The sequence below is a fragment of the Erithacus rubecula genome, assembly GCF_903797595.1.
Source record: "Erithacus rubecula genome assembly, chromosome: 3".
NCBI classification, from domain to species: domain Eukaryota; kingdom Metazoa; phylum Chordata; class Aves; order Passeriformes; family Muscicapidae; genus Erithacus; species Erithacus rubecula.
Genome location: NC_136689.1, coordinates 22,823,710 through 22,851,247, shown reverse-complemented (window position 1 = coordinate 22,851,247; position 27,538 = coordinate 22,823,710). Strand labels below are relative to the sequence as shown.

Sequence of the window (27,538 nt, the reverse complement as noted above, 5' to 3'; positions counted from 1 at the left end):
GACTGAACACCTGCCTGCCCTATGACTCTGCCATCACACCAAGGAGGAGGAAGGGAGCAGCTGTGTGGGGCTTAGCTGCCAACTGGGACTAAACCACAACAATTAGAAAAATAAATTTCCATCACAGTACTCAAGGCCTCATGCTGTGATATGACTATTAATTGTGACTTCCTCAGAAGAGAAGTACTAACCTGTGTTTTTCCAAGCAGCCTGTAAGCCTGCTGAACTTTTGTATAATGATTGATATCAAAATTCTTGCATATTTTGGAAAGTGCTACATCCAGTTGTTCCTATAAAAATGAAAGAAAAAATGTGTCAAACACTAAATAAAAACAGGCCATGTTATACATTACTCAAACAACAGCGAACAAGAAAGATGTTTATTTAAACAGTGTGATAATTATGGTTGTAAAGTAACCAAGCCTATGTGTGACTGGACTGTTCTGGGGTGTTTAAGTGTTACCTTGTGCAGTGTAAGTACTTTAGAGTCAGCCAAAGAGTTTCACCACTCCCAAGAACATGGAAGTCCAATTCAAAGTGATGTTTACTTTGAGGAGGCCAGGAACTTCAATATGGGAAATCTGGGATTTCTAAGTTGGCCTACTTCCACCCCTAAGTAAAACCCAAATCTAAGGGTTTCAGCTCAATCAATTCAGTTATAGACTTCTTAACCCTCTGACTACATCTCTTAAATGGAACTAACACTATCTGAATTAAAAGTTTATTGGGAAACAGCTGTTTGTAGAATACTACATCAGCACAACAATCAGTACCTGAGGGAGTCAAGAAAATAAGCAGACACACAAATATGGGTTCTGCTGCTGCAGAGTTCTGTTTGAGCATACTGAACAGCTCTGCAGCAAATGAAGTTAATCTGTTATGTTAACTAAGTGGAAAAAGAACTTCAATAGGATCATGTATTTAATGATAATAAAGCTTTCAAGAATTTGACTACGTAGCTTAATAACATAATTCTCACATAGATGCTGTAATATATTCAGATACACAACCTAATTTAGTTATTTTCAACCAACAGTGCACAAAATAAAAGCAGAATGAATCAATAACATATAATAACATACACAATTAACAAACATTTTCTTTCCTTGCTAGACACTAAAACCATTTTAATTCTTATTATTTAATGATCTTGTAATACAGACTTGCTCTTAAAAACAGAAACCACAGTAGAATGGTGTTTTGTCTGTTATGTACTTAATCCATTTACATCATTAATCACAAAATATTTTTGGTGTTAACCCTAGAGGTTTGGTGGGGGTTGTTCACTGTACTTTCTTCCCTAAGCCAAATGATAAAAGGTTAATCTAAAGATTCAAAACTTCTCTAAAACATTACTCAGCAATTTGAATTTCAGACATATATTGATTTTTTTTAAATTTCTTGTTTCTTGCAGAACAGCTATACAAAGAAAAAAACTGGGATATCAAACTGCCCATGAACAGAGCTCTTAAACAGAGAACATTAATATTTCCTGTTACATTTTTCGACAGTCCCGCTATACCATCTTGCATTTTATTTGTAACATAGTATAAAAGCAAGATCTATATTAAAATCTAAATTTAAGAAGAAAGGAAAAAAGAATGGACTTAAGTAGAGACACTCAACTATTGAAACAACTCATTACTGCAATCCTAACTAGCAGAATATTTTTCTATATTAATTAGACCATGTATTTCACAGTAACACTCCATGGACCCCAGGATGACTTATGTTTCTTCCATATGCACAGGCATAACTCCAGTAGAACATAACTTTCACAGGAAGAAAACAAAGATATTTTTATAAATTCACAAGTAATAAATAAAAATCTTGAACGTGATTATTTAGCTAGCTGTGAATTGTTTTCACCAACCAATATGGCAAATTTTATCATATTTTGATAAGACCAGAATTTGCTCTTCAAAGCTGTTACTGGAAGAAAGTTAAGATCCATGTCTCTTCTTAAGCAACATCAGTATTTGCTCACAAGGAAAAAACGAGTGCCCACTCTGTGTTAGGCCTGTGTTAGATTGAGAAGAAAACAGTCATTCCATCAGCTCTTTGCATCAGACATGCTCTGAATAAAGCACTATCAGAGAAAGACTAAAGGAATAAAAAAGCTTTGCATAAAAGCTGGAGTACAAAGACGTAACTGAGGGAAACAAAGTTTTAATTTTACAGGGAATCAAATAACAAGGTATGATACAATGTGCTAGCCTGACTTTCTGAAGAGCATGTGACAACAGGTGTAGACAGCTGCTCAAGCTAATTCAGGCTCCTGCTAAACATTACATGTGTATGCATTACATGCATCACATACACATTATACATATCTATAATTCTAGACTTCTTAGGAACAGCTTGTTCAAAATTACCCAGTAGTGGAGTTCAAAGAATTCCCTTTTTTCCTACCAGTTTCCAGGAAGACACTTTGCGTTTTATATTCCTTTGCTTTTGTGATACTATCTACCAACTTAAATCAACCTTAGACTCATCCTTCACAGCTATTCAAGTCATATTTCCTACAGATTAGCACAGGTCCTATCCAGCAGTTTCCAGTTTGCTGAACTCTAAAATTTCCTGTGAAACTGTGATCTCTTATATAGCTTATCCAAACCTACTGGCTTGCTATTAGTTTATTTTTCACAACTCTTTAAACATTCAGTACTTCAAATGCTATGTGACTTTTTAAATTTGACTGCTCTACCACTTACAGAGAGCACAACTAGTGAGCTTGGTCATAATATTATATGATATTATGTCATATATGATATGATAGCATATTACAGAGCATTTAGGTTGATTACAGCACTAAAGTCTACATGAACAGCAATGACTACAGCATCCAAGGAGAGTATTCGAAAGAAATGTACACATTCATGTTTTGCTAACAACATTTTATTAGAATGCTCTAGTATTTAGAGATTAAATGCTATCATATAATTAGAGATTAAATATCAACATATAATAAACATTAGTATATTAATTCTTACCTCTATTTGTTCCAAGGTGTCTTGCAGTTTTGAATTTAACTCGCTATTGATAAACGAAAAAAACGTTTCAAATAAAATTACTGATTATATAAACATTTCAGATCATTTCTTATTTCCAAAAACCCTGCTACTGAGCTACAACACAGTAACTAATCATAAACCACTAAGATGCTGCTGCTGTGTCAGACTAGCACCATCACACCACTGCTATATGGGAAGGCTCAGTATTCTATGTTTATAATGCAACAGTGTTAAGAGGTCTATACAAGACTCTATCCTGCTAGGATTTAACCAAGTACAAAGACATTCCCAACTCTCAAGAAACTTGCTTTAAATGTTTTGGTTTGACACTGTGGTCTACAGCAGAACACAGCCAGAAGGGTCAGGGCTGTCAAGTCTTTGCAGTAATTTTATTTGCTGCTCAAGAACCCCTTACAGAAATGCTATAGGAAAAAATAATTTAAGATTTCTCAGAAAAGAAATTAAAGTTAGTATAAAAAAATTAACAAAAATAGCTACCATAAGAAAAACTATTTAGGACAAAGAAAGGTACCACTACATCTTTGCAACAAGCAGCTTTAAAAATTTCAGAGCAGCAGCAAAAAAAAAAAAAAAAGACAAAAAAAGACTACTATGCTTTTGTTTGGAAGGGTCAAAGCAACAAAGAAATAGGCAGGATATTCTCTTCTAGCACAGAAAGCCCAGTTTTTAATAAACAATCACCATATTTCATTTTAGACAACTTCCTCCTGTGCTGTGAATCTTCTCCTTAGGGGACCACATAAACTACCGAAAGACAGATTCTGGCATCTCTGCTTAGTTCTCTATGCTTAAATGATACACCCACCAGCCTCCTTTTTTGTTTCCATCAGATAAATTAGGTACAACATCCTCCAAAGAAAAGTTTAAATAGAAAAAAAAGGTATCAAAAAGAACTGCCATTAAACCCTAAAGAGAGTAGCCAGTATTTATTTATTGTTTCTCCACATGCAATGAGCCTTCAAACAGAAGGACCTCCATAATAATGTGCTTTTATTATAGTTCTTGCTTGAGTTTATGAGCATCTCTTGCTTTTTTTTTCTTTTTTTAAAGCAATGGAATCATAAAGTCTTTCCAAGTTAGAAACTGCAGATATTTGGATTAGTTTCGCTTCTGAAAGCAATTTCTTCATGTCAACATGAAACTCTGCACTTGCTAATCTCATTGACAAGAATCAGGGTAAGTTATCCTGCAGAAGTCATCTTACTATAGGCAAATTAATTCCACAATAAAAATTTCTCATTAAAAACTCAGCTCAAGTATCTCTAGGCAGGAGGTTGTAGCACAGTAATAATTCACTTTAAGTTGAAACTTTACCTGCCAACATATTACAACAGTTAAAAAACTGTTAAAAAATTATATAGTCTAAACATTGATTTTGTGCTGTTATGACTGTAAAGACTGGTTAGTTGTGGTAGAGGGAGGTGGGAAACTATAGAGGATACTTACCCTTTTATAACTGCCTCGATTTTACTTTTCTAAGCTGAAAATTACTTTTCAATTAAATTTTCTTTAGAGAATGAGAATCAATGATCACTATTTTATACCAGTTAAAAATAAAATCATACAGAAGCTGACATCTGCACAATGTCACCCTACCTTATACAACTGTAGTGTTTGAAAGTGCTGGCAGCTTTCTGGCATTCCAAGCACAGCTGAATAGCTCCTGGATAATCCTCTTCCTTAGGATAAAATACAATTGAAAGCTCATCTGAAGCAACAGTACAATACCCATTTTTGCTTGCATGTTATGTATAAATATTAAGAATAAAATATTTTGCCTCTCCTGTCTATACAGTAAAGTTAAAGAGTGAGGGTTTACTGCAACACTTAATATGCAAGTAGTTTAGAATCAGCAACATCTGAAAACCCTAGGTATTACATTACCTTATGCAAACAACTTGCTGTATTGTTTCCTTATCCATACATAAAAAATACATCACAAAGTTTTTATTACAGAACAACTAATATCTTCCCAGTAATCTATTCATAAGCATGGAAATAGGTTTGTTCAGGCATTGTCAGGCTGTTCCCATGGTTTATAAAACATAAAAGGAGACAAGAAAGAATACTCCCAACATTATGCCCAAATAAACACCATTTAAATTTGAGACATATCCAGCTCATTAGAAATTAACCTGAATACAACTGACTCACAGAAGGCTTCAGGCAACAAAGAACACACTATGGATACATTGTCCTAATATATAAGTAGAATATCCAAAAGGCAGACAGCTCAATCAGGAAGTATATGAGGATGTGATTCTACCAACAAGACATGGGCATTGCCTTGGATATAACTATTATTCTTGTATTCTGTTAGACATAAGACTAGAAAGAATTATGGAGGAAGAGAAACCCTCTTTAAGAGAAACCCTAAGAGCTTCTGGATTTTATCATAATTACATCTGTTATATTACGTGCTTTAGAGAGCTCAAACTCAAAGCTGTTACTGGAATTTCAGTCATTGAAGAGTAAAAACACAAGGGTAATTTATATTCAGCTGTTATCACACAGGAGTTTCTGAAATAAAATAGGTTTTAGCAGCAATGTTCTAATGCAGATCGAATTTAGGTACAAAACACAAAAAAACCCCAAACACATTATCCATTAGATGAAAACAGAAAAGTACACTGGTCTAAAAGGACTGCTGTATTTATAGCTCTTTATATCTCTCTCCACTGGAAACCTGGTACTTGCTCCATTAAGTCTAACAGAGCTCAAGTCATAAAGATATGTAAAATATGCTACAATATAATCCAGATGAAGCTCAACCCTGTAAGCTACTGTAGCTTCATGCCAGGTCTTTTCCTAATTGGGAACCCTTTCAAAATGCTCTTCTCTGAGTGGCTACTAATAGTTCTCATGTATATTCCAACCTACTGCTTCTTGAAGTACAGAAAATAAAAGGGCCAGTAGCTCAGACATCTTACTGGGAGCAGACACTGAGCACAGCTCTAAAACTGCACTCTGCCAAAAACAACAGTTCCAGCCCTTAAAAATCACTGACTAATTATGATAATCAGACATTAGGGTCTGTGTGTGAATGCAACACCCACACCTCCTGAGGACAACTCCTGCCAGTAGACAGCAGAGTTTATTTCCTGTGTAGGAAAATACAGCACAGAAATTAAAAGTTAATCATTGTACAGGGCCTACTGAGCAGAAAGCATTTGTGCCATCTGAAAAGGAGTGCAGTTTTGCTCTTCAAAGATTAAGAAAGTTTGCTGACAAGGTAACTTACTCAAGATGGAATTAAATTCACAGAATCTTGAAAGTTAAAACTAGTAAAATTCAATTTCCAAATCTAATAACTCGGGATTGTCATCATGACATTCCATCCAGTATTAGCTGTAAATATTTGGCAAGCTCACAAGTTAAAATTGCTACACTACATGTACTATAGCTGTCAATAAATCCTGAAGCTTTTTTTCATGCAACTCATCACCTTAAGACAAGATCTTTTGCTCTGTGCAGTATCTACATTTTTAGGCAGTGTACATAACAGTAACCAGATTTTTCAGTGTCATGGCCTGCATGCTGCAATGTTTTCTACAATTGAATTAAAGTCAACCCAATGAATAAGGAGAGAAAGCTACTACTTTACAAATAAAATACTAAGCAGCGAGCCCATCAATAAATTTGTATAGCAATGTATCCATAAAAATTCTTTGTCCAGGCCCAGCATATCAATTTAGTCAGCTAAAGCTGACCTTCTTTTTTTTCCCAGACATCAAGCTAAAGAAAAGAGGTGCAAGTTGAGAGCAGGGTAATTAAAGACTCCTCAATATTTTTACTGACCTAACTCAAGTTTCAGTGCAGAGATATAAAGGCAGAAATTAGTTTTTGATAGAAAATACTCCTCCCAGCAGAGAGGCTATCTAAATTGCTATTAAGTTTTTCTCAATTTAAAAGAAGAATAAAAACATAATTGCATGCCATGCACACACCCTGTTTGCAAACAAGAAAGGAAGGCACAAAATTAAGATGACTGATGAATGTAGACTTAAAACAGCTTCAAATTATACCAGTCTGGTAGGGACTTACCTCCAACATCTCACTCAAACGCACATCAGTTCTTTGCTAAAAAAAAAAAGCAAAAAAAATTCCAGTCATTACTATGCATAAATGAAGAAAAATAGTTGTCACTGAACAAAAATAACTGTACATACCAGTGTTTTTATTGTTCTCAGAGACTTCAGCAGTCCAATAAGCAACTGTCGTTTCCTCTGATTTGCAAGTAGCCCCAAACTAGTTTGTGTGAAGCCTTCCTTTGCTATATTCAGGTGTCTGCAAGGTCAAAATTAACATAATCTTCAACAATTCATAAAATAAAACTTACTACAAATCAATTCTAACAATGAATTGATCCAGCAAAATTAATGGCAGAAAATAAGATTTTCAGCATTTTTAGGGAAACACAGAAAACAAGATTGTACCAACAGACTACTAAGAAGGTACATCCTCCCTTCTGCACTTGTTTGTGGATCAGTGGTATATCTCCAAAGCTTTCTTTTTCAAAGAGAACTCCCAATTGCAGAAGTGAGAGCTGCAAGAGCTTGAACTGTTTCAGCATCTCTAGCTACTACTGCTAATAGCATTCAACACATAAACAGGAAATATCATCAGCAAGCAAACTTCCTGGGTTTACAGATTTCCTGTTAAATACTTCACCACTTTCAATCTCTGCAGTTCCTTAAGCAAGATACCTTCTTCCATTTGTGCAAATAACTGCTGCTAACTGAAGGCCACTCTGCAATGATGTAACACGTTCCAGTTCCTACAGAGAGACAATAGGTTAAACAAATATACAGGTTAAACAAATACACAAGTTAAACAAATATATATACAAGTTACACACAAGTGAAAACTACTGACTGGTAGATTTCTCTTGAGATATTATAACAACTTTGTAAAGTTACTTTATATATTATTTGTTTCAGCATTTTATATGCACTAAGCACTGCAATGCAACATTAATATAAACTATATTTTGAAATAGAATTCTCTTTAGAAGATAGGACAGTTGAAATACATTTTCATTGCAATGGATGCTCTACATTTATACATTTAGCCTAAGAATTTCTATACCATTAATGCATTACAATAGAATGCTCTAAGCTTCAGGGATAGAAGCACAGGGCTTAATTTGCATTAATATGTCAGAGAGCTGCAAAACAAAAAAAAAATTATTTTTCACACAGCATTTTCTTGTTTAGAAGCACTTGTTTCTATCAATTTAATAGATGCCAAATCATAATAAATGTTAATTGTATCCTGTTGACTTTCAGCTGAAAACTCTTCAGCAGAGGTGACCTGAATTTAGCTTGATTTTGACTTAGTGAAGTGCCTAGCACAATCTCAACTCCTTGAAAAAAATAAATGTTTTAATATAACTCTTAGGAATTCTTTTGTTAAAACAACTCTGGAGAAAAATGCATTCTTTCCCCAGGCTGCAGAAAAAGAGATTATTTATTTATTTAATTAATTTTTATTTTATTTTTTAATTCTGCTCATCATTTCAAAATGTATCAAGTGCTTTTCACTTATAATGATCTGATTCTTATAATGATCTGTTACTGTAGTTTAATACTGAACTGGAGCTGCCATTACAAATTCACACAGCACAGCAGGAGGTTCATTTCATGAATCTGTGAGAAAGTGAGGACCTATAATGCCCATCAGAAATCTCCAATAAGTCTACTGACAAGGCCTGTACCATAAGTAATACTGAAGGGTTATTGACTTAATCAGGCACAAATGCACTTAAGAAAAGTTTTTAAAAGGTTTTTACTGGCACAACGGATTTTTAATTGTCCCTTTGGAACATATGAAAGCACTTCTAGGTATGAAATAGGTGCACCTCACTAAGATGTCTGCTGTAAGAACATTACATTACACAGCAAAATGCAAGAACATTTGCTGCAGTTCCATTTTGCAGTAAGAGGTTTTCAAAGTGAAGCTCCTGGATTCAGAAAAAGCAGCACTCCCTCAAAACTATCAATTTCAAACCCACTCAGCAGTGAAATAATGCCAGAAGATTTTTATACCATACAATTACCCTTTCTGCCCCTTCTACACTATCTTGTGAAGACTCAACCACAGTAGCACTTACCAGCCTCCTTCTGCAACAGCTTCCCACCTCACCCCTTTAAATAAAACTGAAACAACTTCACTGTTACAGCCTTTTTCTTCCTATATTCCTACTATTGCAGGAGATGATGCAAACAATGGTCACTTCTCCCCCCTCCATTGTTCTTTAAACAGCAGCACTCCTTTCACCAGGCAACAATGCCAGAACACAGATGGCAACCTCACTAAGGCTGAATGCATGGGCCATAAGAACAATCAAACAAACAGGAACATTGTGTCCTCTGGACAAGAGGAAAATAATTGCAGCTCCATGACATCTACCACAGGTTAATAGCCAGGAAGCCACCACTGTTCTTCCATACTCTCTCCAGCTTCTTGCCCAAAGTAAGAATTGCCATAATCACCAGTACAATGGTGATGTAAGGTGCTGTACACAAACAGAAGTATTCAACACAGGATCATTCTCAGACTAACTTAATAACAATTACCATTTTCACTTTGCAGAATTGTTTGGACAACACTCCCAGGCACATGGTGTGACTTTTGGGGACTGCTCTGTGTACACGGACAGGAGTTGGACTTGATCCTAGTGGGTCCCTTCCAACACAACATATTCTGTGACTCTGTGATTCTCACAGCTGTTTAAGATTAGTGGAAGTTAAGCCATCTTAAGAAAGATCACTGCTGCTTTGTCTAATGGAATAAGATGTGACACCACTCCTAAACAGGGGCACTAAAGCAGCTCCTGTTCCAAGTCCATTACAGGTATCCAAGCCTGTGAATTCATGAATTCTGAATTCTTCAGAAAGCCTTGTAAACTGACCATATGCCAAAACCTTTATCATCTTAAGGACTTTCAACTCAATACACCGTTGGTTTTCACTTTAGAGACAGAGCTTTAGCATATAAAAATAGCTGGCTCCAACCAGGCACTAGCACCTCTGCTACAAATTACTATAATGACACAACTGCAGCATTATAACAGCACAAAAGTGATCAGTTTATTCTTGAAAAGTAAGTGTTAGTTGTCTTACCTCAACATATGCAGGCTGTTTTTCAAGGATTAAATCTGCAACTTTCTTAGATACCTTAAAAAGAAGAACACTCCATGTGATATATAGCAATCTCAATTAAGTAGGTCTTGACCATACTAAAGTTCTACAAATTTGTGATTCTCTACAATTAAGCTCTGCATTTTTCAAATTTATTAATAAATACTCCATAACAACATATAAAAACATTGTAAAAAGGATGACCAGCTTTCCTCAGAACCAAGACATGAGAAACATTCACAATTCTATCCAGTGATTAGTGGCATTTTTAGACTACTTACTTAACTCTCTGCTTGTTAAGAAGTGTGCAAGAAAATGAAATAGAAATAATTTGGGACAATACAAGTGTTTACATTTTGCTCATGCTATTGCTAGAGTACAAATTTAAGTCAACCATATAGCACGGTGTGCTGGCTTGGGCTGGGGTATTCAACTTTATTTTCAATAATTATTTTCAAGTTCCTGGTATGGGGCTGTTTTGAACTTGGGCTGAAACCAGTTTTGGTAACACAAAAAGAGATGTTTCAGTTGAGCAGTGCCTGCAGAGAATCAAGGCCTTTTTTACTCCTTGAACTACCTCACCAGCAAGTGGGCTGGGGGTGCACAAACCTTTGAGAGGGTACATGGCTGAGACACCTGATCCCAACTGACCCATGGGATATCCTAAACATATGGTGTCATGATCAGCATATACAGCTGTGGGGAGAAGGAAGAGAAGGATGCTCAGAGTTATTTGTATTCACAAATAACTGCTATAGGTGATAGAGCCCTGCTCTCCTGGAGAAGGCTGAACAGCTGCCTGCCCATGAAAAGCAGTGAACTAATTCCTTGTTTTGCCTCAATTGCTTTTGTTTTACCTATTTTTTAGCTATTTCTTCTACAATATCTACCTTTATCTCAACCCATGAGGTTTTTCACTTTTACTCCTCCCATTCTCCCCCTTACCCCTCTGGTGGTAGGATGTGTGACACTTGATTGCCATCTAGAGTTAAACCACAATACATTTAACACAAGGACACTTACCTTTGAGATTGATATTGCATTGAATTAAAACCATGTCATAGTGAATATGCACCCTCTACACATTATACCCTTTCTTTAGAACACAGAATATGTATATTTTAATATTTTCTCCACTGCTCTAAGTATAATTCTAAGCAGAATGCTCCTGAGAGCTGCTGTCTGTATTGAATTTAAAAACTGGGCATTACTACCTTAATCAATCTCTTGTCCACAAACAGAAAAGCTTAGAAAGAAATCCAACAGTAACAGTCTCATAAATGCCAGCTTGAGAATAGTGTATTGTTTTTCAACAGGGACTAAAAACACATAAGAAATAATTTGAAATATGAAAAAGAAATTACTGGTATTGCTCTATATTCTTTTGGGGGAACAATACTCCCAGAAATGGAAATAAAACTGGCTATGACAGCCAGCCCACAATGCACTATTGGAAAAGAGAAACAAAGAGGTTTTTGTAAACTTGACTACTTAGGCAAACAGAGCACTAAGTTGAGCTCTTCAAATACATTACTGTAACAAACTTATATTGGCTCCATCAGCTCAATTCCCATCCTCTGGAACAGCACTTGCAAATAAAGGGTGTTTGAAGTATTCCAATGCCATCAGGGGCAATGTGGACCTAGCTATGCTTTCCTCCTTCCATATCAAAAGCAGGCCAGAACCACAAAGCAATTTTAAAACTTTTCAGTTGTTCTTAACCTTTTAGCTGTTCTATAACTAATAAAGCTTTCCTCTGCAGGACAGCAAAAGAACCAGAGGGAGGTGGGGTCAGGATAGCACATTATCAAGCCAAATGCTACACAAGCCTACAGAACCCTGGGACTCTTAAGAAATTTGCTTCACTCCACAGTCTATGAACTGTGAAATTTTCATCTTTTTTCAACATATACTTAATTCTATCCTGTGCCTGTAAAAAACTTTAGGACATGGATATACCTGCTAGTTATTCAATGCTGTAGTAGAAACCTAGCAGTTTTATTCTCCAGTGTTAAGCAATGTTCAAGCAGTACACATGAATAAAAGATACATTTCTTTACAGTTTTTACACTCTTCGTGTTTTGCAAGTCCTTGGTGACCCTTGACTAATAACAACCTCAACACTGACAAGCACCTGCCACAGGTAGCTTTTTTTGTTTCCCACAACTTAGTGATACTACTTTTCTTTCTGAGGTTCCAAGCTATTCTCTCAGATATTTTTTCAGATGAGCAATATTATCTCCAGTTACTTCATTTACTTCCAAACTGCCACACCCTTTTGGCATTTTCCATACAATTATACTGTGCTAAGTCTTGGAATCCTGAATTGCAACTGCTAGCACTGAACGTGACCATGGTTATCAATGCCTGCCAACAACATTTGCTGAAGGGACAAACAATTTTCTGTTTCCTAATCACATCAGTAAAAAATATTTCATCTCCTGAAGAAAAAACAACATAGCTAAGGATATTAGATTACTAATTAAAATGAAGTCTAGCAGACATACAAGTAAAAAGTCTTTCTAATCCAAATTGTCTGCATCAAGACAATTACAAATTAAAGTTGCTATCATACATACATTAAAAAATGTTTGAACAAGTTGGGATCCTTCCAGTGGAAAGGAAAACTAAAGAGCAAACTACAGAAAATAACTCTATAGTGAGCCTGAAAAACAACAGGATGACCAAGATCAGCTGTGCAAAATTAGATAGTAATAGTCATTGAGAAATGGATGATCAGAGCTCTAGTACCTGTAATTCACACTCATAAAAATGCTTTACATTAGAAAAATTTAGAAGTAGCTGTTATCTCCAAACTACTATTGCAAATTCCTCTGCCAGCTATAGGCATAGATATTGAAGTGAAAAAGGCAGTATTTAGTTCTTTGCAAAAGCAGAAGTACTATGTGATATGCCAACAGGCTTCTTGAACCCTCTATTTAATAATCTATTCACCATTAAATTATTTTTAGGACTGAACTAAAAACTTACAACATTCTGCAGTTTTGTCTTCGATGAAAGACACTAATCTCCTTCAAGGCAGACAGTTCTCTAAATGACCCATCACAAGATAAATGGATAACTGAGACACCAGAACAAAACATACAACACTCTCCCACATTCTGCCTGAAAATATAACATAAGGACATGAAATACAGCATATAAGAAATTTTACGACTTTGGAAAATGTCCAAGGAGGAAATTATTCCTCCCTATACCAGAAACATATTTTCACAAGTCTAAGAAAAAAACAAGCAAGGACCAATCCTGACTGGAGGGTGGTGAGGGAAAAATTGGGCACATGTTTCTTGTCAAAAGTTTTGGCTTTGAGTTTTTTACCTGTTTGTATTCTAAAAGAAAGACACATCTGGCCATATTTACTGGAAGCCTTGTGCTTAGATCTCTCCCTTATTATTCATTAGCTGCATGCACTTTATAGTTCAAATGTTTCAGCAGCAGCCATGCCCTGAAACTACTCCCCCAGCAGCAGCCAGTTCCCATCCTGCAAGCAAAAAATGGCCAAGACATTGATACCACATATGAGGACTATGCAGTATATCTTAGTGAAGTTGTCTCAGTCTTGAGAACATTTCCTTGCAAAATAAGGTCACCACCAGCTGTCCTCTTAAAATTTAAAAATAACCAACACCATACAAACACACACAAAAAATTACTACCTCTCACCCACTTCCAACTTCCTTCCTTACAAATCTTGGTGAGAAACATGAAATATTCATTTCCTCAACTTCTCACTAATCTTTCACAAAATTTCACAGGTATATTATGGAGAAAGCAGTCTAAGGCAAAAGGCACTTGCTTTATGTACTGATAAATATGTAAGATTCTCCAATATATTTAATTTATTTAAAGAAATTATTTAGGATTATTACTTCTATTTTACTTGCAGATACTCTCCAAATGCCACAGTTAATAGATTTGTTTCCTGCACCATGTTATTCACCTCAAGAGTAACAGAAAATTTTAAAGTCTACAACATAACAAGCACCTTTCAAATGCTGCAACTCCAATTTCTCCTCATTCCCCAAAGTTACCATTCATTACATTTCATCCGGTTTATTATAGAATAACTCTGTATCAGAGTCCACTAAAACCCTTGTGAACAAATAACATATTGGCAAATGAAAAGTAAGAGAAAATAGCATCTTCAAGAAGAGTTTTTAAAACATTTTATGTCTTACATTGCCAGAAATCCCTTAAAGAGATACTGCTCCACTATTCAGCACTGTGTTGAACATTACAAGATAAATACTTAAAAAGCCAAGTTTCTAAAAAAACAGTTAGCACATTTGCTTTATGTTACAATATTTAACACTAAGATTCACTTTTGTGATTTAATATGATTATGATTTAGTGATGATTTTCCACTATAAAGGTACACAACATGATATTAAAAAAATACTTAGTATCTAAGTATCTATATTAAGAAATTAAATCTTTTGCAGTTACACTTCTTGCTAGACTTGCAGACAAGACAACAAATTGTGTAAGGGTACAGAGGAAAAACTTTACTTACAGCAGCTTGCTGTTGTTTTAGTTTGTCTCTGTACTCTTCCAGTTCTTGAAGACTAAGTACTGGAGGAAGCCTCTGCATTTAAATAATAAATTGAAATGAATGAGAAATTAAAGATTGTTAACTCATACACAGTATTAGCTAGGCAATCAGTTTTATTAAAGAAACATTCTTATGGTTTCTGTAATCTAATCTGCAGAATTAATCAATTTTTTCAAAAGATGGATACTGAAATCAATTAGTGTTGATATACTACACAGGATCATAATTGCTTCATATAATATTATAATTACCTCAAAGTTACCTTATTTTACATCATATATGTATACACACAACCATCCAATCACAGAAATTATTGTATCAGTCAGTTTGTTTAAAAAATACACAAAATATAGAACAGATTTGTTTCCTCAGCTACCTTGACTTTTTCACTACAGTTTAAATTATGAAATGCCTTTAGCACATTCTACCACATTAAAAGAAAAGACTATATTCTAAATATATGCACCAATACTCTATGCTAGAAGCTCCACACAACTGCAAGATGACATAGGGGAGTAGAGTGTTGTATAAAGAAAGATCTAAGAAACAAAAAATAGCTCATTGAAACAAGCATACTTTTGGTTTTCATTTTTTGTTATGCTACCATTTTTTTCTTTCAGGATGACAGATTACCTCCAACTCATACTTCACAATATCAAAGGAGTCATTGGAAAAATAAACTTCTTCAATGCTGTTAATTATTTCCTGTTGTGCCTGAGGATCAATTGGTTCTTCATGTAGTTCTCTGAGTTCCTCCTGCACAAAACAAAAAATAATTTCCATAATTTAGTAACACATCCTAGGAAGAACAGCATTTTAACAAAACATCTTTCAAAAGCTACTTCCAACATTAGCAAAAGAAGCAACAGCAAAATACAGAAAGATCAGTACACTGTGGCTTGTACTTTCTATTAGGGAGAGCAACACATTTAAAACATTTCAAAAAACATAGTGTAGACTTCAACATTGCAGCCCACTTAAACACCTCTTCATCAATACACTTATGGTACCAAGTGCACATTAAGTCCTGTTTTTTGCTCCAAAACTTTAGAAATATTCATAATAAACTAAAAATAAACTGGCAGAATATTTCTCCAGAAAGAGAAAAAAACAGCACAGAACAAAACAAATAAAACCTGATTTTTTTAAAACAGAAGAACTCTCTTTCTAAATGACAAGTAGATAGTGTCACTACGAATGCATAACTTTTCAGTTCAGCCCACATATTCACTGAAATAAAATTCATAGCATTAAACACTTGATTTCTACAGGTAAAACCAGAACATATCTGCCTTCTTTGCACAAGATTAACAGCTCTCAGATTTTAACACAGTGGTGTAAGTAGTGAAGTGCTGTCAGCTTTCTGGAAGCTAATATTCTGGAGATAAGCAGCTCCCTCCTTGCTGTCATGATCTCCTCTGGAAGGGCTCCCCAACAATCCAGATGCTTCTAGTGGTTGAAGCAAACCAAGGACTCAGCTTGAACCTCCTCTTCCTCTGCTGCGCTGAACATTGCAACTAATACTGGTCCTCTCCTGGATTTGGATTCTCCAAAAAGAATGAAAAATATCAGAGACTCAAAAGGGAGAAGTGTTAGAATATTCTTTTATCAAAAATAAAGATGAAATGGATCAAATTGCTTGATAATGAAATTAAACTCTGGTGAAGCAATCCAGCAGACTGAGGAGTCCCATAATGACCCTGAGCCTCCCAGCAGTGCTGAGTTGTTCCAGTGGGGCAAGGTGCTGCTATTTTCATCACAAAGAGCTCAAAAGGTTTATTTCACCAGCTAGTGGCATCCAATTTTAGATTAAATGACTGAACAACCACTAATTTGCTTATTTTGCACGACAGCTGAGATAAGGTCAATGTGTTCCAAGGCAAAGTGACCCTTACAATACACAGCCAGGTGCTGTTTCTCTACGCAGTAAGAGGCAGCAAAGGGGTCACAAGTGGGCAGTTTTGAAGAGCACCAGAGGAGCCACTGCTCCTCTGAAATACTTCTCACAAGGAAAAAAGAGGGGAAAAAGTAAAAGAAGTAAAAGGTGGGGAGTGGGGAAGGAAAAAGCAACAACTCTGATACAGAGAAAAATGGGTTTCAAGTGTATCTTGCATCCCTGAGTGCTGGAGTCAGTGAGTTGGGGATCCCTCTGAATTCCTAACGGAGAAATCGGAGTGCAGGGATTGAATTAAAGCCTTTGGATGGACTGAAGTATATTAAGCCACTCACACACAAGGCAGAGGTGTAAGTTTAAGTTTCAGGATAAGTAAATGAGTCAGCAAGTAAGTTTTAGTAGGAGCTCTAGTGCTTTTAGTGAGTGAAAGGCTCAAATACCAGAGTAGCAGTGCAAGTCCTAGTGAAGGTTGAAAAACATACTCGTGTTTTCAGTGGAGGCTCCAGGAACGTAGTTTTAGACATAATAGAGCTATAGTAAGAATATTGCTTACATTTTTCAGATGGAACAAGATAGGTTGTGTGACTGGAGCAGTTCTGCTTGTATTTGGGACTCTATACCAAAACTTAGCACGGACTTTAATGTCTGTGACTCTGTGCTTTTTGAGACTGATGTGCCTTTGCAATAAACAGCTCTATAACAACTATTAGCTGCTTTGCTCATTTAAGAAAATAACCCGACGAAGTTGGTGCCCTAGAGCACTGGAGGTCTAACCTCACACATGAGCAGCCACAAGGGAGGCTGAAGGAAGGCTCCAGGCACTTCTGCCAGGGGTGATAAGGAGCAGGCCAGGCTGGGAGGCTCTGAACCATGATGGAGCAGCAGGGAACAGGAGTGTCTTGGGTTGCAATGCAGGATGGGACTGGGGGTGTGTATTCTATCACCATCTGTTGAGACCAGGTGGGGCAGTCATCCTTATCTCTGTGGGAGATACCTTCTGCTAATGAGCCATCTGTTAAAACCAGGTGGGGGAGTGTTCTTTATCTTTTCCACAAGCCACCCTTCCTCCAGGGAGATATCTTCTGTTAATGGGCCATTGAGTCCCACTGCATGACTGATAAAATGAATCATCCCATTGTGAGATGCTTCACCCAGGGGAAGGAGACAAGCATTTCCTACCTAGAAAAAATCTGAGATTTGGAACATCAGAGCGGCCTTTTTCCACTGGATTCCAGAGGGAAACCAGACCCTTCTACATGATCACTGGACCTTCAGAGAAAGACTGCATCCTTCTACAAGACCAGCTTCAAGAGAACCACATCTGTCACTCCAGGAGGACTGCAGCCACTATTTAATTGGACTGTTACCAACACCCTGACTGACGGGGTGTCAGGTTGTATTCTGACTCTGTCAGTGTTTTGTTGTTTTTTGCTACTGTAGTTTTATTTTAATTTTCCTAGTAAAGAACTGTGTTGGATACCAGAAGCCTGGGATTTTTGAGCTTGCTGTGCTTTCTGGCACAGACCCCCTGGAGAACACTGCTTTTGACATGAGGCCTTAAAGACAGCTTTTAAATATGAGTGATGAAGTGAAAATCACGAGTTTTTATAGTATAGCAATAGGTATGGGACAAGATGGAGGACTTTGGGTGGTGTCTCTTTCGTTGTTCATCTTTCTTCCTCTTCCTTCTTCATGGATTTCAGGTAGTAGTTTCTGGTTGGTCAGTCAATGTCACTCTAAGGGTCATGGGAATCTAGTCACTGGGTCAAAAGTATAAATAATATAGGTTAATTCTCTATTGGACTATTTGGCTTTAAAAGACCTTTTAGCAGCTGCATCTCAGGCCATTTTTCCTCACTTCTAGCAGGTAGCTGGAAGTGCTGTTGTACACTCTGTACTTTCTGATAAGATATTAAAAACACCCAATCCCAAACACGAGAAAAACCATTTCAATCATGTTTTTGTTAATCCTGGATCTGGAGGAAAACAGACGAGACTGAGACAAACCAGTAATTAGGTGGTGCAAAGCCCCCACACTCCTGCTACAGAATTGTTATTCCTATTCCCATATCTTTGCCTGAGACCCCCTTAATTTCAAAATTATTATAATTCAGAGGGAGGGGGTTTACATCTGCCATTTGAAAGGAGGCTCCTCCCTTCCTCAGCAGACATCTATCTTTCAATCCAAGACAGTGAGTAAACCATCAAGGAGGTAGAAAGGAACTGGAGAAAAGCCCATGAGCAGCCACCTTCTTCCACCCTGTGAGGCCCCAGGAGCCTCCAATCTCCATCTGGAACACCAGATACAGTCACTGCCACCAGCACAGGTGAATGCACCAATCCACACCCAACATGTACTGCACCAACAAACCAAGAGAAACAAGGAAATAATATAGTTACATCATTATATATCTGTAATGGGAGCTTTATAATGTACACCCCACAGATGTAAATCAGTTTCACATCTTACAGTACATTGAGTTTTACCTACGTGAAACTAAAATTAAAAATTATCCAAGACAGGCAACAGGGTTTACTGAACTATTGCAAATTGCATAACTGAATTTATTATCTGATATTTGTCTATAAGTTCCTGCATGGCTGTTTCCTAACAAAAGGAAGAAAAAAAAGATGAAAAAAGATGAAAAACTAACCAAAGAAGAAATGCTTAGGATACCTTGTAATTCTGGACTACTGATATCTTGTCATGTAAGTGAAAAAATACCTCAATGCCACAGGTCAGTGCTGATTTACATCTGCTCAAGATGCATTAAGAAAGCCATTATGAATATATTCTGGATTTAATGTTGGAGTGCCTAGGAAAACTGCTAAGAAACCATTTTATCCTGTCTCAGAAAGATCACTCATCTGACTGTTTCTTGCCAAAATACTACCCAAGAAAATATTTATTAAATGACAAGCTTTTTCTTTACCTTGTTCATGTTTTCTAGAAAAGCAGTCTCATTAGAGCAGCTCTCTAGGAGAAACTTTAGCTCCTGCATAAATTACATTATCTGACACCAGACTTTCTGCCATGATGACATGCAGCTTTCAGTACATCACACTCCAGCATTTTGAAGAAACCAAAATAGTGAAGGCCAATTTATTCACTCACCACTAAAGGAGGCAACCACCCCCACCTAAAGTTTATTTGCTGATATTCCATTTTCCTCATCCTTTCAGTGAGATACACAAAAACAATTTCACTATATAGAAATAAGCCCATAGTTTCAGGGGTCTTGGCAAAGGGCTGGTTTAGCACTGTAGGTTTGGTACTCATACACTTAGCAGAAGAAAAGAGAGTAGCTGCATTAAATCCCTCAAAGTATTTTTCCACCTCAAAACCTACCTAGCTATTGCCATATAATTATCTACCTTAAAAAGAAAAAGCACAAAACACATTTAATGTTTTGCATTTTATGGAATTCAGCAATTCCAACTGCTATTCTGAACAGAAAAACATGTCAAAAATTGTGACAGCAGGAATCTCATGGTGATACCCTTGCAGAGAACTTTACCACTGCTAAACTGAATCAATTAGATACATAGGAGGTCAGGAAGAGCAGCATACTGGCAAGGTGGACCACACAATATTCACCTGTCCAGGTTAACATACACGTTCAGCAGTAGGAACTCTCCAGTCAACAATGGGCCAACACAGCCTGCCAAGGTACTTTTTCACAGGCTACTTATTTTTTCCAAAGTTTTATTCAGCAAGAGGCTTAATCTCCTACCTAAAACTCATGTCACTCGTGGTGCAAATTGCACTATTTTTCTTCTGTCAGTACTTTGGGATCATACTTCCATAGAAAACTAATTTATCCTGTCAGGTTACCATTACTGCAACCTTCAGCAGCAGGCCTCTCTCATTATGCTACCTAAATAGATCAGTGAAAGACAGCATCTGGGAAGGAATAGAAAAAAGGAAAAAGGAGTCTGACAGCTCTGCATACTCGAAGAAGCCATTGCTAAATAAAACACAGTGCTCACATCCACACACATCTCTCATCATTTTTTTCTATGTTCTATGGAAATAGGAGTTTACAGTCTAGAAGCCTGTGGCAATTCCTTGATATGTATTTCAGAAGAGTCATCTCATTGCAGACTCATCTGAAATGCAGTTAAGCAAGTTTTAGATGCCTACCCAGCTATTTCCCAGTGCATCACACTCCCACTCCTTGTATGCTATGTTGCCTGTAGCAGGAAAACCAATATTGTTCTGTTGAATGAAGCATTACTGGCAAGGAGTAGAACAAAAACCTTCTGCATTCCAGTCACTATGACCTAAAAGACTGGGAAGTGAAGACATTGAAAAAAGTTAACTGATATTACTCCGATAAAAAAATAATTCTGAACAGTTTCTAATCTAGTTAAAAGCTGAAGTTCAGCAACAGCCTATGCACTTCTATCCAGGGATTACCAGGGGGCCAAGTCTGTGCTATACTCATTTGGACACAGCCTCCCTTTCTGTCATGAGCCAAAAACATACCAATGAATATGCTGCTGATTTATATCCCTCCATTCAGAACACGGGTAACACCTGTGCTAAAAGCTAATCCAGGATGAGGGCTGTGCTCAACAGATTCAATTTACATGTATGCCACAGCACTGCAACACTGTGAAGTAAAAGAAGTATTAAAGCATTTTAAATGTATCTGCATACACACTCGAAAACACAATCTATAAATATAGATATATTTAGAGATTATATTTGTCATATCATCACAGAATACGGAGTTTGAAGGGACCCACAAGGACTGAAGTCCAACTCCTGGCCCTGCACAGGACCATCCCCAAAAGTGCCACCATATGCCTGAGAACACTTTCCAAATGCTTCTTGAACTCTGTCAGGTTGCTGCGGTGATCACTTCTCTGGAGAACTGTTCCAGTGCTCAACCACCTTTGGGTAAAGAACCTTTATCTAGTAACTAATCTAATGTATGCATTAGAATATATTATACTACATTTACTCTAATGTAACAGCATATATTTCACATAACAATATACATATATAATGCAACTATATATATTTCATATAACAATCTAATATCTCTATGTATTTATATAATAATTAATGTCTATAATATCATAAAATACAATGTATAACTATATCTATAAACTTACTTTGCTTTTCCTCCCTGTTCCCCCTTCCCCAGCTAGGGAAGGCAGTACTACAGAGAAGTCTGTGGTATTCCCTGTCTTTCAGACAAAATGCCCAGAACCTCCTTTTGATCTTTCCTTGTCCAGTATGTATAGAGAGCACTTATTAAAAAGCTCTCACTCTACCAAAATAAACATTATACTTTGAAAACAGCTCTCCTGATGGAGAGAACAACAAAGCTTATCCATAGAACACATCTTAGCCACACTACTACTTAATGCACTCCTGAAAAGCACTCAGCTAGAGGTGGGGAAATAGAGATCCACATTCCTGCATCCATAGGAAAAATATTTGAAAAAATCTCAGTGTTATTTACTATGATAAGCTACAAAGTAAAATAATATTCATATATTGCATATGAGCTGATTATCATCAAAATAAACATAACCTAATTCAAACTTAACTCACCATTAATGCAACACACTTGAATTCAAGCATGCAAAGTACCTACCTCAGCCTTTTGTGACAATCTGCTAAACAAAACTGTTATCAGCTTGGGAAACAAGAACAGAATGGTTCAAAAATAATTAATTTCCCTGGGTAATCAGGGTATGTCAATGAAGCAAGGTATCTCTGTCAAAATAAGACATTAGGCCTTCTACAGACTACTTTCTCTTCTAGATATCAGAGAATCATCAAAAAATCATCAGAGAACCATCAGAGAATGATGGAAGGGATCTTGAAGATCATCTAGTTCCAACTCTCCTGTCACAGACACCTTTCACTAAACCAGATTGTTCAGAGATCCAAGCTGGCCTTGAACACTGCCAGGGATAGGGCATCCACAGCTTCTCTGAGCAACATATTATATCCAGCCTTGCAGTTCAGATTTGGCTTTTCTACAGACTTTATCACAGACTTAAACTATTATACACTTCCTACTGAGATAGATCCCTATACAAGTGAGTTGGCTGCAAGAGTCTGTATTAACAACAAGTAAAGCAAGTTTGCTGGTGATTTGCCTTCATATGGCAAAAAATTGAAATTTTTCAAAATGGCTGCAGAACTTATTGGAGTACTGGTTAACATGAGTGAATACACTAACAATTTCATTGCATAAAAATAAAAATTAAGGAGTACAGTCATCACTTCATCATGCTGGCCAGTCAGCAAACAGTCAGCAAAACAACTTTCAAATATCAAGACCCAAAAGAATTTTGCTGGTTTTGCCCTCAGGGGTGGAATGTCAGCATATTCTTCTTCCTGTCCTCCATATTTCCAATTTGACCTTCAAACTAGTGTGATAGTCCCTCATCTAAAAAACATGTGTTTCTACCTAGGGTTGGCTAAACAATAGCTTGTGCCAGTAATTCATACTGGCCCCAATTTATGCTAACCCTGCAGCACTTTCATTCTGCATACTTCTGTATAGCTTTAATGCAGCTTTTGAAGTTTTCAGTAATATTTGCCCTAAATCAGTCTGCAGATACCAATTGAACGTGGAAGCGTGACAATGAAAGTGCCTCATAACCATTCTGTCATCAAAACAGCCTGAGACTTCCATGATTCAAGAGATAAATAAAAACACTTATTGTTACACAGTTTAGACTAATCAGAGGTATAACATCAAACCATTACAGAATGGAAATCCAGCCAAGGTACCCTACATCTACTTTTAGCTGGAGAGCCAAGTCAGCAAAGAGACAGTTTGAAACTGGTTGCTCAGGGAGTGGCAGGAATCTGCAATTGTGAAATCTAAGCCATGGAGATGTGATATAACTTTTAAAGTAGAACATGAAGCTAATTATAAATGCTGAAGATTAAAACTATGAAAGCATAAAATATACTTACAGCACCAAAACCATGAAGAAACTAAATGCTAAGACTAGAAGTATACAGGCCATCCACACAACATCTACCTTCCAAAGTAAAACTAAAAAAGGCATTTTTCTTTTTCCTTGTTTTTTTGGTTCACATCAGCAAGAAACCTTAATAATATTAAGAACAGCATCCAGTGACACCAGAAAAGTTCCAAGAAAAAATTTTTCATGCAAATTCATTTGGAGTTGGTGAACTGGTTTGTCTTACAGCTCTTAACTATTTCATTAAAATACTCTAAAAAATTTTCAGCAGGAAATAAAACTGCAAAAAGAACAACAGCAAACCTGGTGTTAAGGGGAAAAAAAAAGACAACTAAGTGTCACAACTATAAAATGAAAACTAAAAACAAAGGGAATGGGAGGAAAGGGATATTGTATCATACCTTTGTAGGAATCCGAAAGCTTTCAATAGGACTGAGGTCATTAACACTCTCCTGAGGACTTCTTAGACCCTTTAAAAGAATTTTAATAATCTGTTAAGTTTGATTCCTTTATGTATCTTGCAATCAAGTCTTACCTGATGTTGAATAGATATCTACAGGTCTCTTAATAAATATTCTGACATGTAGCTGGAAGGCTAAGACCTCATTCTAGAAACAGTTAAGCAAGACCATTGATACAGAAATTATGCTCCTCAAACATCTAAGCATTTCCAGTTTTATGCTGCAATATGTTCCTTTTCAGTTCACTAACATTTTCTTTATAAAACTCATATCTTCCTGTCAATGTCCAGATGTTCCCTTAAATTTTAGAATGAGCATGTGTCCAAAAAAAACATAGCATACTTTGTTCCACTAACTTAATGATTTAATGGAATCAAACACCTGAATTCAAGTTAGGTGCCACCTACTTTATAGCAAGATTATTTCTGCTTGTTGGCATATTTTAGTACTTACCATATTCCACTACTAGGACTGGCTTTCCTTATGTGTGACTGAACTGAAAAGGTTGCATAATCCACATCAGCTGCTTTACATTAATTATTACTCCTTAACACACATAACCACATAAAGAATATGTATGTTTGTTGAATATCAAACATAGTCTCCATTTTCATAGAAAGGCTTGCGTTAGAAGGAATCTAAGGATCATGTAGCTCCAAGCCCTTCCATGGGCAGGGACACCTTCCACTAGATCAGGTTGCCCAGGGCCCCATCCAACCTGGCCCTGAACACTTCCAGGGAGGGGGCTCCACACTTCCCCTGACAACCTGAAACAGCATCTCACCATTTCATGCAGCAATACCACACAACAGGCTGCTTAGCATATTTTCTGCCAGCTCCTTAGGCAGAAATGAATCCATACATTTAATTTGCAGAGATGGTTCTGACTTCAGTTTCTCTTGAGACTCCAGGTATCAGGCAGACCTCTTTCCTGCTCTTGTGATTAACAGTATTTTTTCCAAGCCCCTTTCTGTTCCTGGTTACTATATTTCGAAAAGGACTCGTGCAAGTACTTAGGTTATGGTAAGAAAGTTTGTATTTATTCTTTGAAACTCATGAAGTGTTGTAAATCACTTCAGCGGTAATTACTGCCTTTTACAACTGTTTCATCTTTCCCAGATGCAAAACTTCTCCATTTTGGTTTTGATTCTCAGATTTGCTGCACATCACTTCAAAACATCCTTCCTCTGCAGTTGTCACCATCAAAAGTGACTCACCTCTACGCATCAGCAATTCAAAGTAAGCAAAGCAACTGCTGCAGTTTTTCATACTTCACACTAAACCTTCCCCAAGCCCTTTCAAAAACATGCAGTTCTACTGACTTAGCTCCAGAAGAAATAAAAGGGTTCACTTATCAAATGGTAAATGGAACCTAATCTTTTGAATGCCAGAAAATTGCCGAAGTTGTATCATTTGCAGAAAGCATCATCTCCACACTGGGCAGGCTTCCCAGCACTCGTCCTAGTCAAGCTGAAAATTAATCATGAACCCCTCTACTGAAGTGGAACAGAACATTATTTTGGGCAACTCCACTTTTGTGTAAGTGTTTATTTTTAAGCCCTGCCTCCTGAATAAGGATCACAACTCTGAGGGTATAGTTTTAGGAATTCTGACTTCCCCATGCTTTTCTATAACTATCTAGAATATCTGATGTGGGCGACACAAGTGATTTCTTTAAAGTTCTCCAATAAACAGGCTTCTTTTCAGGGGTATCGTATATATATGAGTAACTGGAATGTTCTGCTGATGCATTCTTTAAAAGGAACTCTCAAACTTAGAAATATTGGTCTAAACGTAGGTTTAGATCTAAGAATCCTGGAGAGAACCGGTGCAGGCGGCACAGGGCAGTGAGCCGACAGACACACACACATTCACTATGTGCCCACTCAGGTACGTCCCTGGCACCTCCTCAGCCTCGCCTCCCTTTGGACCAAAAGCATTCGCTGCCAAACAAAGCCATGTTACAGAACCACAGCCCAGCGCTCAAAATTTTATGTCAAAAAAGCGAGCTGTCACAGGCCCGCCCTGTCATCTTCCACAGCGATTACTCTGTTGAGACAGGAGCTACGCGCTGGCACCCGCGCACGCTGCCATTTCTCGGGGTAAGGAGAAAAACAAGGTGGATGCGTGAGCAGCGAGAGCTCACACGCCCCAGGCTTCCCTCGCCGGGCAGGGCAGAGGGCGATGTCCGCGCACCGGCGGCTCTCCGGAGCGCCGGGCCCGGCCGGCCGCGGCTGTACCCCGCCGCCCCCCGAGAAGAGCCGCTCACCTGGCGGGTCATCAGCGACTTGATCTTCTGCATGATGGCCCGGCCGCCGCCCCGAGTGCGCTCAGCGGCCGCGCAGGGCGCCGGGGCACGGCGCAGCCATGTTGGGCGCCACCTGACCGCGCCCGCGCGCGGCTCGCTGGGAGCGGTAGTTCCGCGCGGCCGCCGCACTACAGATCCCGGCAGCGCGGCGGGGCCGGGCCCTGGGTGGGGCTCGCCGGGGGAGTGTGGGAGCGGCTCGGTCAGGAGACAATAGCAGGCTCTGTTCATGGAGACAAGATAGCGCGTACGGGCAGAGCAGAGAATTTCCCGGTTGGCCCGGGTTATTTCAGACGCACAGAGCCCGTCTGGCCTGTTTATAAGCGTCGCCTAAACAGGCTTGTGTCACTCTAGCTGTATTGATAGCAACTTAAAAAAAAAAAAAAAAAACTAAAAAAAAAAAAAAAAGTCAAAACGCAGCAGATGGCTAATTTTTAGTGTTTGTTTAAGCACGGCCGGCGTTCCGTGGTGAGGGTAGCGGCACATCCCGTGTCCCGGGTGTCCTGTGGGAAAGGGGATTTCCTCTGGGCGCCCGGCGGTTTCCTGGTGCCGCTGGAGCTCAGGCCCAGCTGCCGCGCTGTCGGGCAGGGCAGGCAAGAGCAGGTGTCTGTGGAACGACACCCTGACTGTTATAAATGAGGAACAAAAGTCTCGATATTCAGCACAATTGAGATTGCTTTATTTCACGCAGACAGAGCAAGCAGCGCGCTGGGGATACATAAGGACCGCTGCCCACTCCATGTTCCACCGTGCTTTGGTTTGCTGCTCCCTTTTATAGCATGGTTTCCTTGTAGTCATCAATAATTGTTGTTTTTTTTATTGTCATAATTCTGCCAGTGGTGGTCCGCGGAATCGCTGGACTGCGTGAGTCTCCAGGCCATTTGTCAAGTCCCACAGAAAACCATCTGGTCCTGGTGGATAAGGAATGGCAGAAGTCAGGAAGTCTGGTCTTAGGGACAGGCTGCAATTGATTACAAAAAGGCAGGAAACCTGATTTTGCAGAATCTGTTGGGCTGTGTGAAAGTCTTGTCAGTAGATTCAACTCATTTAGAAAACATAATATTCGTAACAGAGGGATTTAAAACAAAGTGGTTTTAATAATATATTTTCCTTTCTTTAGTGTCGTGCTTCATTTCAGACCTAAGTATTCTGGTTTATACAAACC

General features: G+C 37.8%; 1 protein-coding gene across 1 annotated transcript in view; it reads right to left on the bottom strand.

Annotated features, from left to right (window-relative positions):
• Positions 1–26,482, bottom strand: part of VPS50 (VPS50 subunit of EARP/GARPII complex) — a 77,703-nt gene extending 51,221 nt beyond the window's left edge. Inside the window, exons 1-11 of the mRNA XM_079301030.1 lie at positions 26,338–26,482; positions 24,009–24,077; positions 15,384–15,506; positions 14,712–14,783; positions 10,160–10,213; positions 7,742–7,812; positions 7,205–7,322; positions 7,080–7,115; positions 4,632–4,714; positions 2,994–3,036; positions 192–290 (exon numbers count right to left, since the gene is read on the bottom strand). Coding sequence (XP_079157156.1) covers positions 192–290; positions 2,994–3,036; positions 4,632–4,714; positions 7,080–7,115; positions 7,205–7,322; positions 7,742–7,812; positions 10,160–10,213; positions 14,712–14,783; positions 15,384–15,506; positions 24,009–24,077; positions 26,338–26,370 — 801 coding nt within the window. The 5' untranslated portion in view covers positions 26,371–26,482. The remainder of the gene's footprint in view (positions 1–191; positions 291–2,993; positions 3,037–4,631; positions 4,715–7,079; positions 7,116–7,204; positions 7,323–7,741; positions 7,813–10,159; positions 10,214–14,711; positions 14,784–15,383; positions 15,507–24,008; positions 24,078–26,337) is intronic.
• Positions 26,483–27,538: the final 1,056 nt, after the last annotated feature.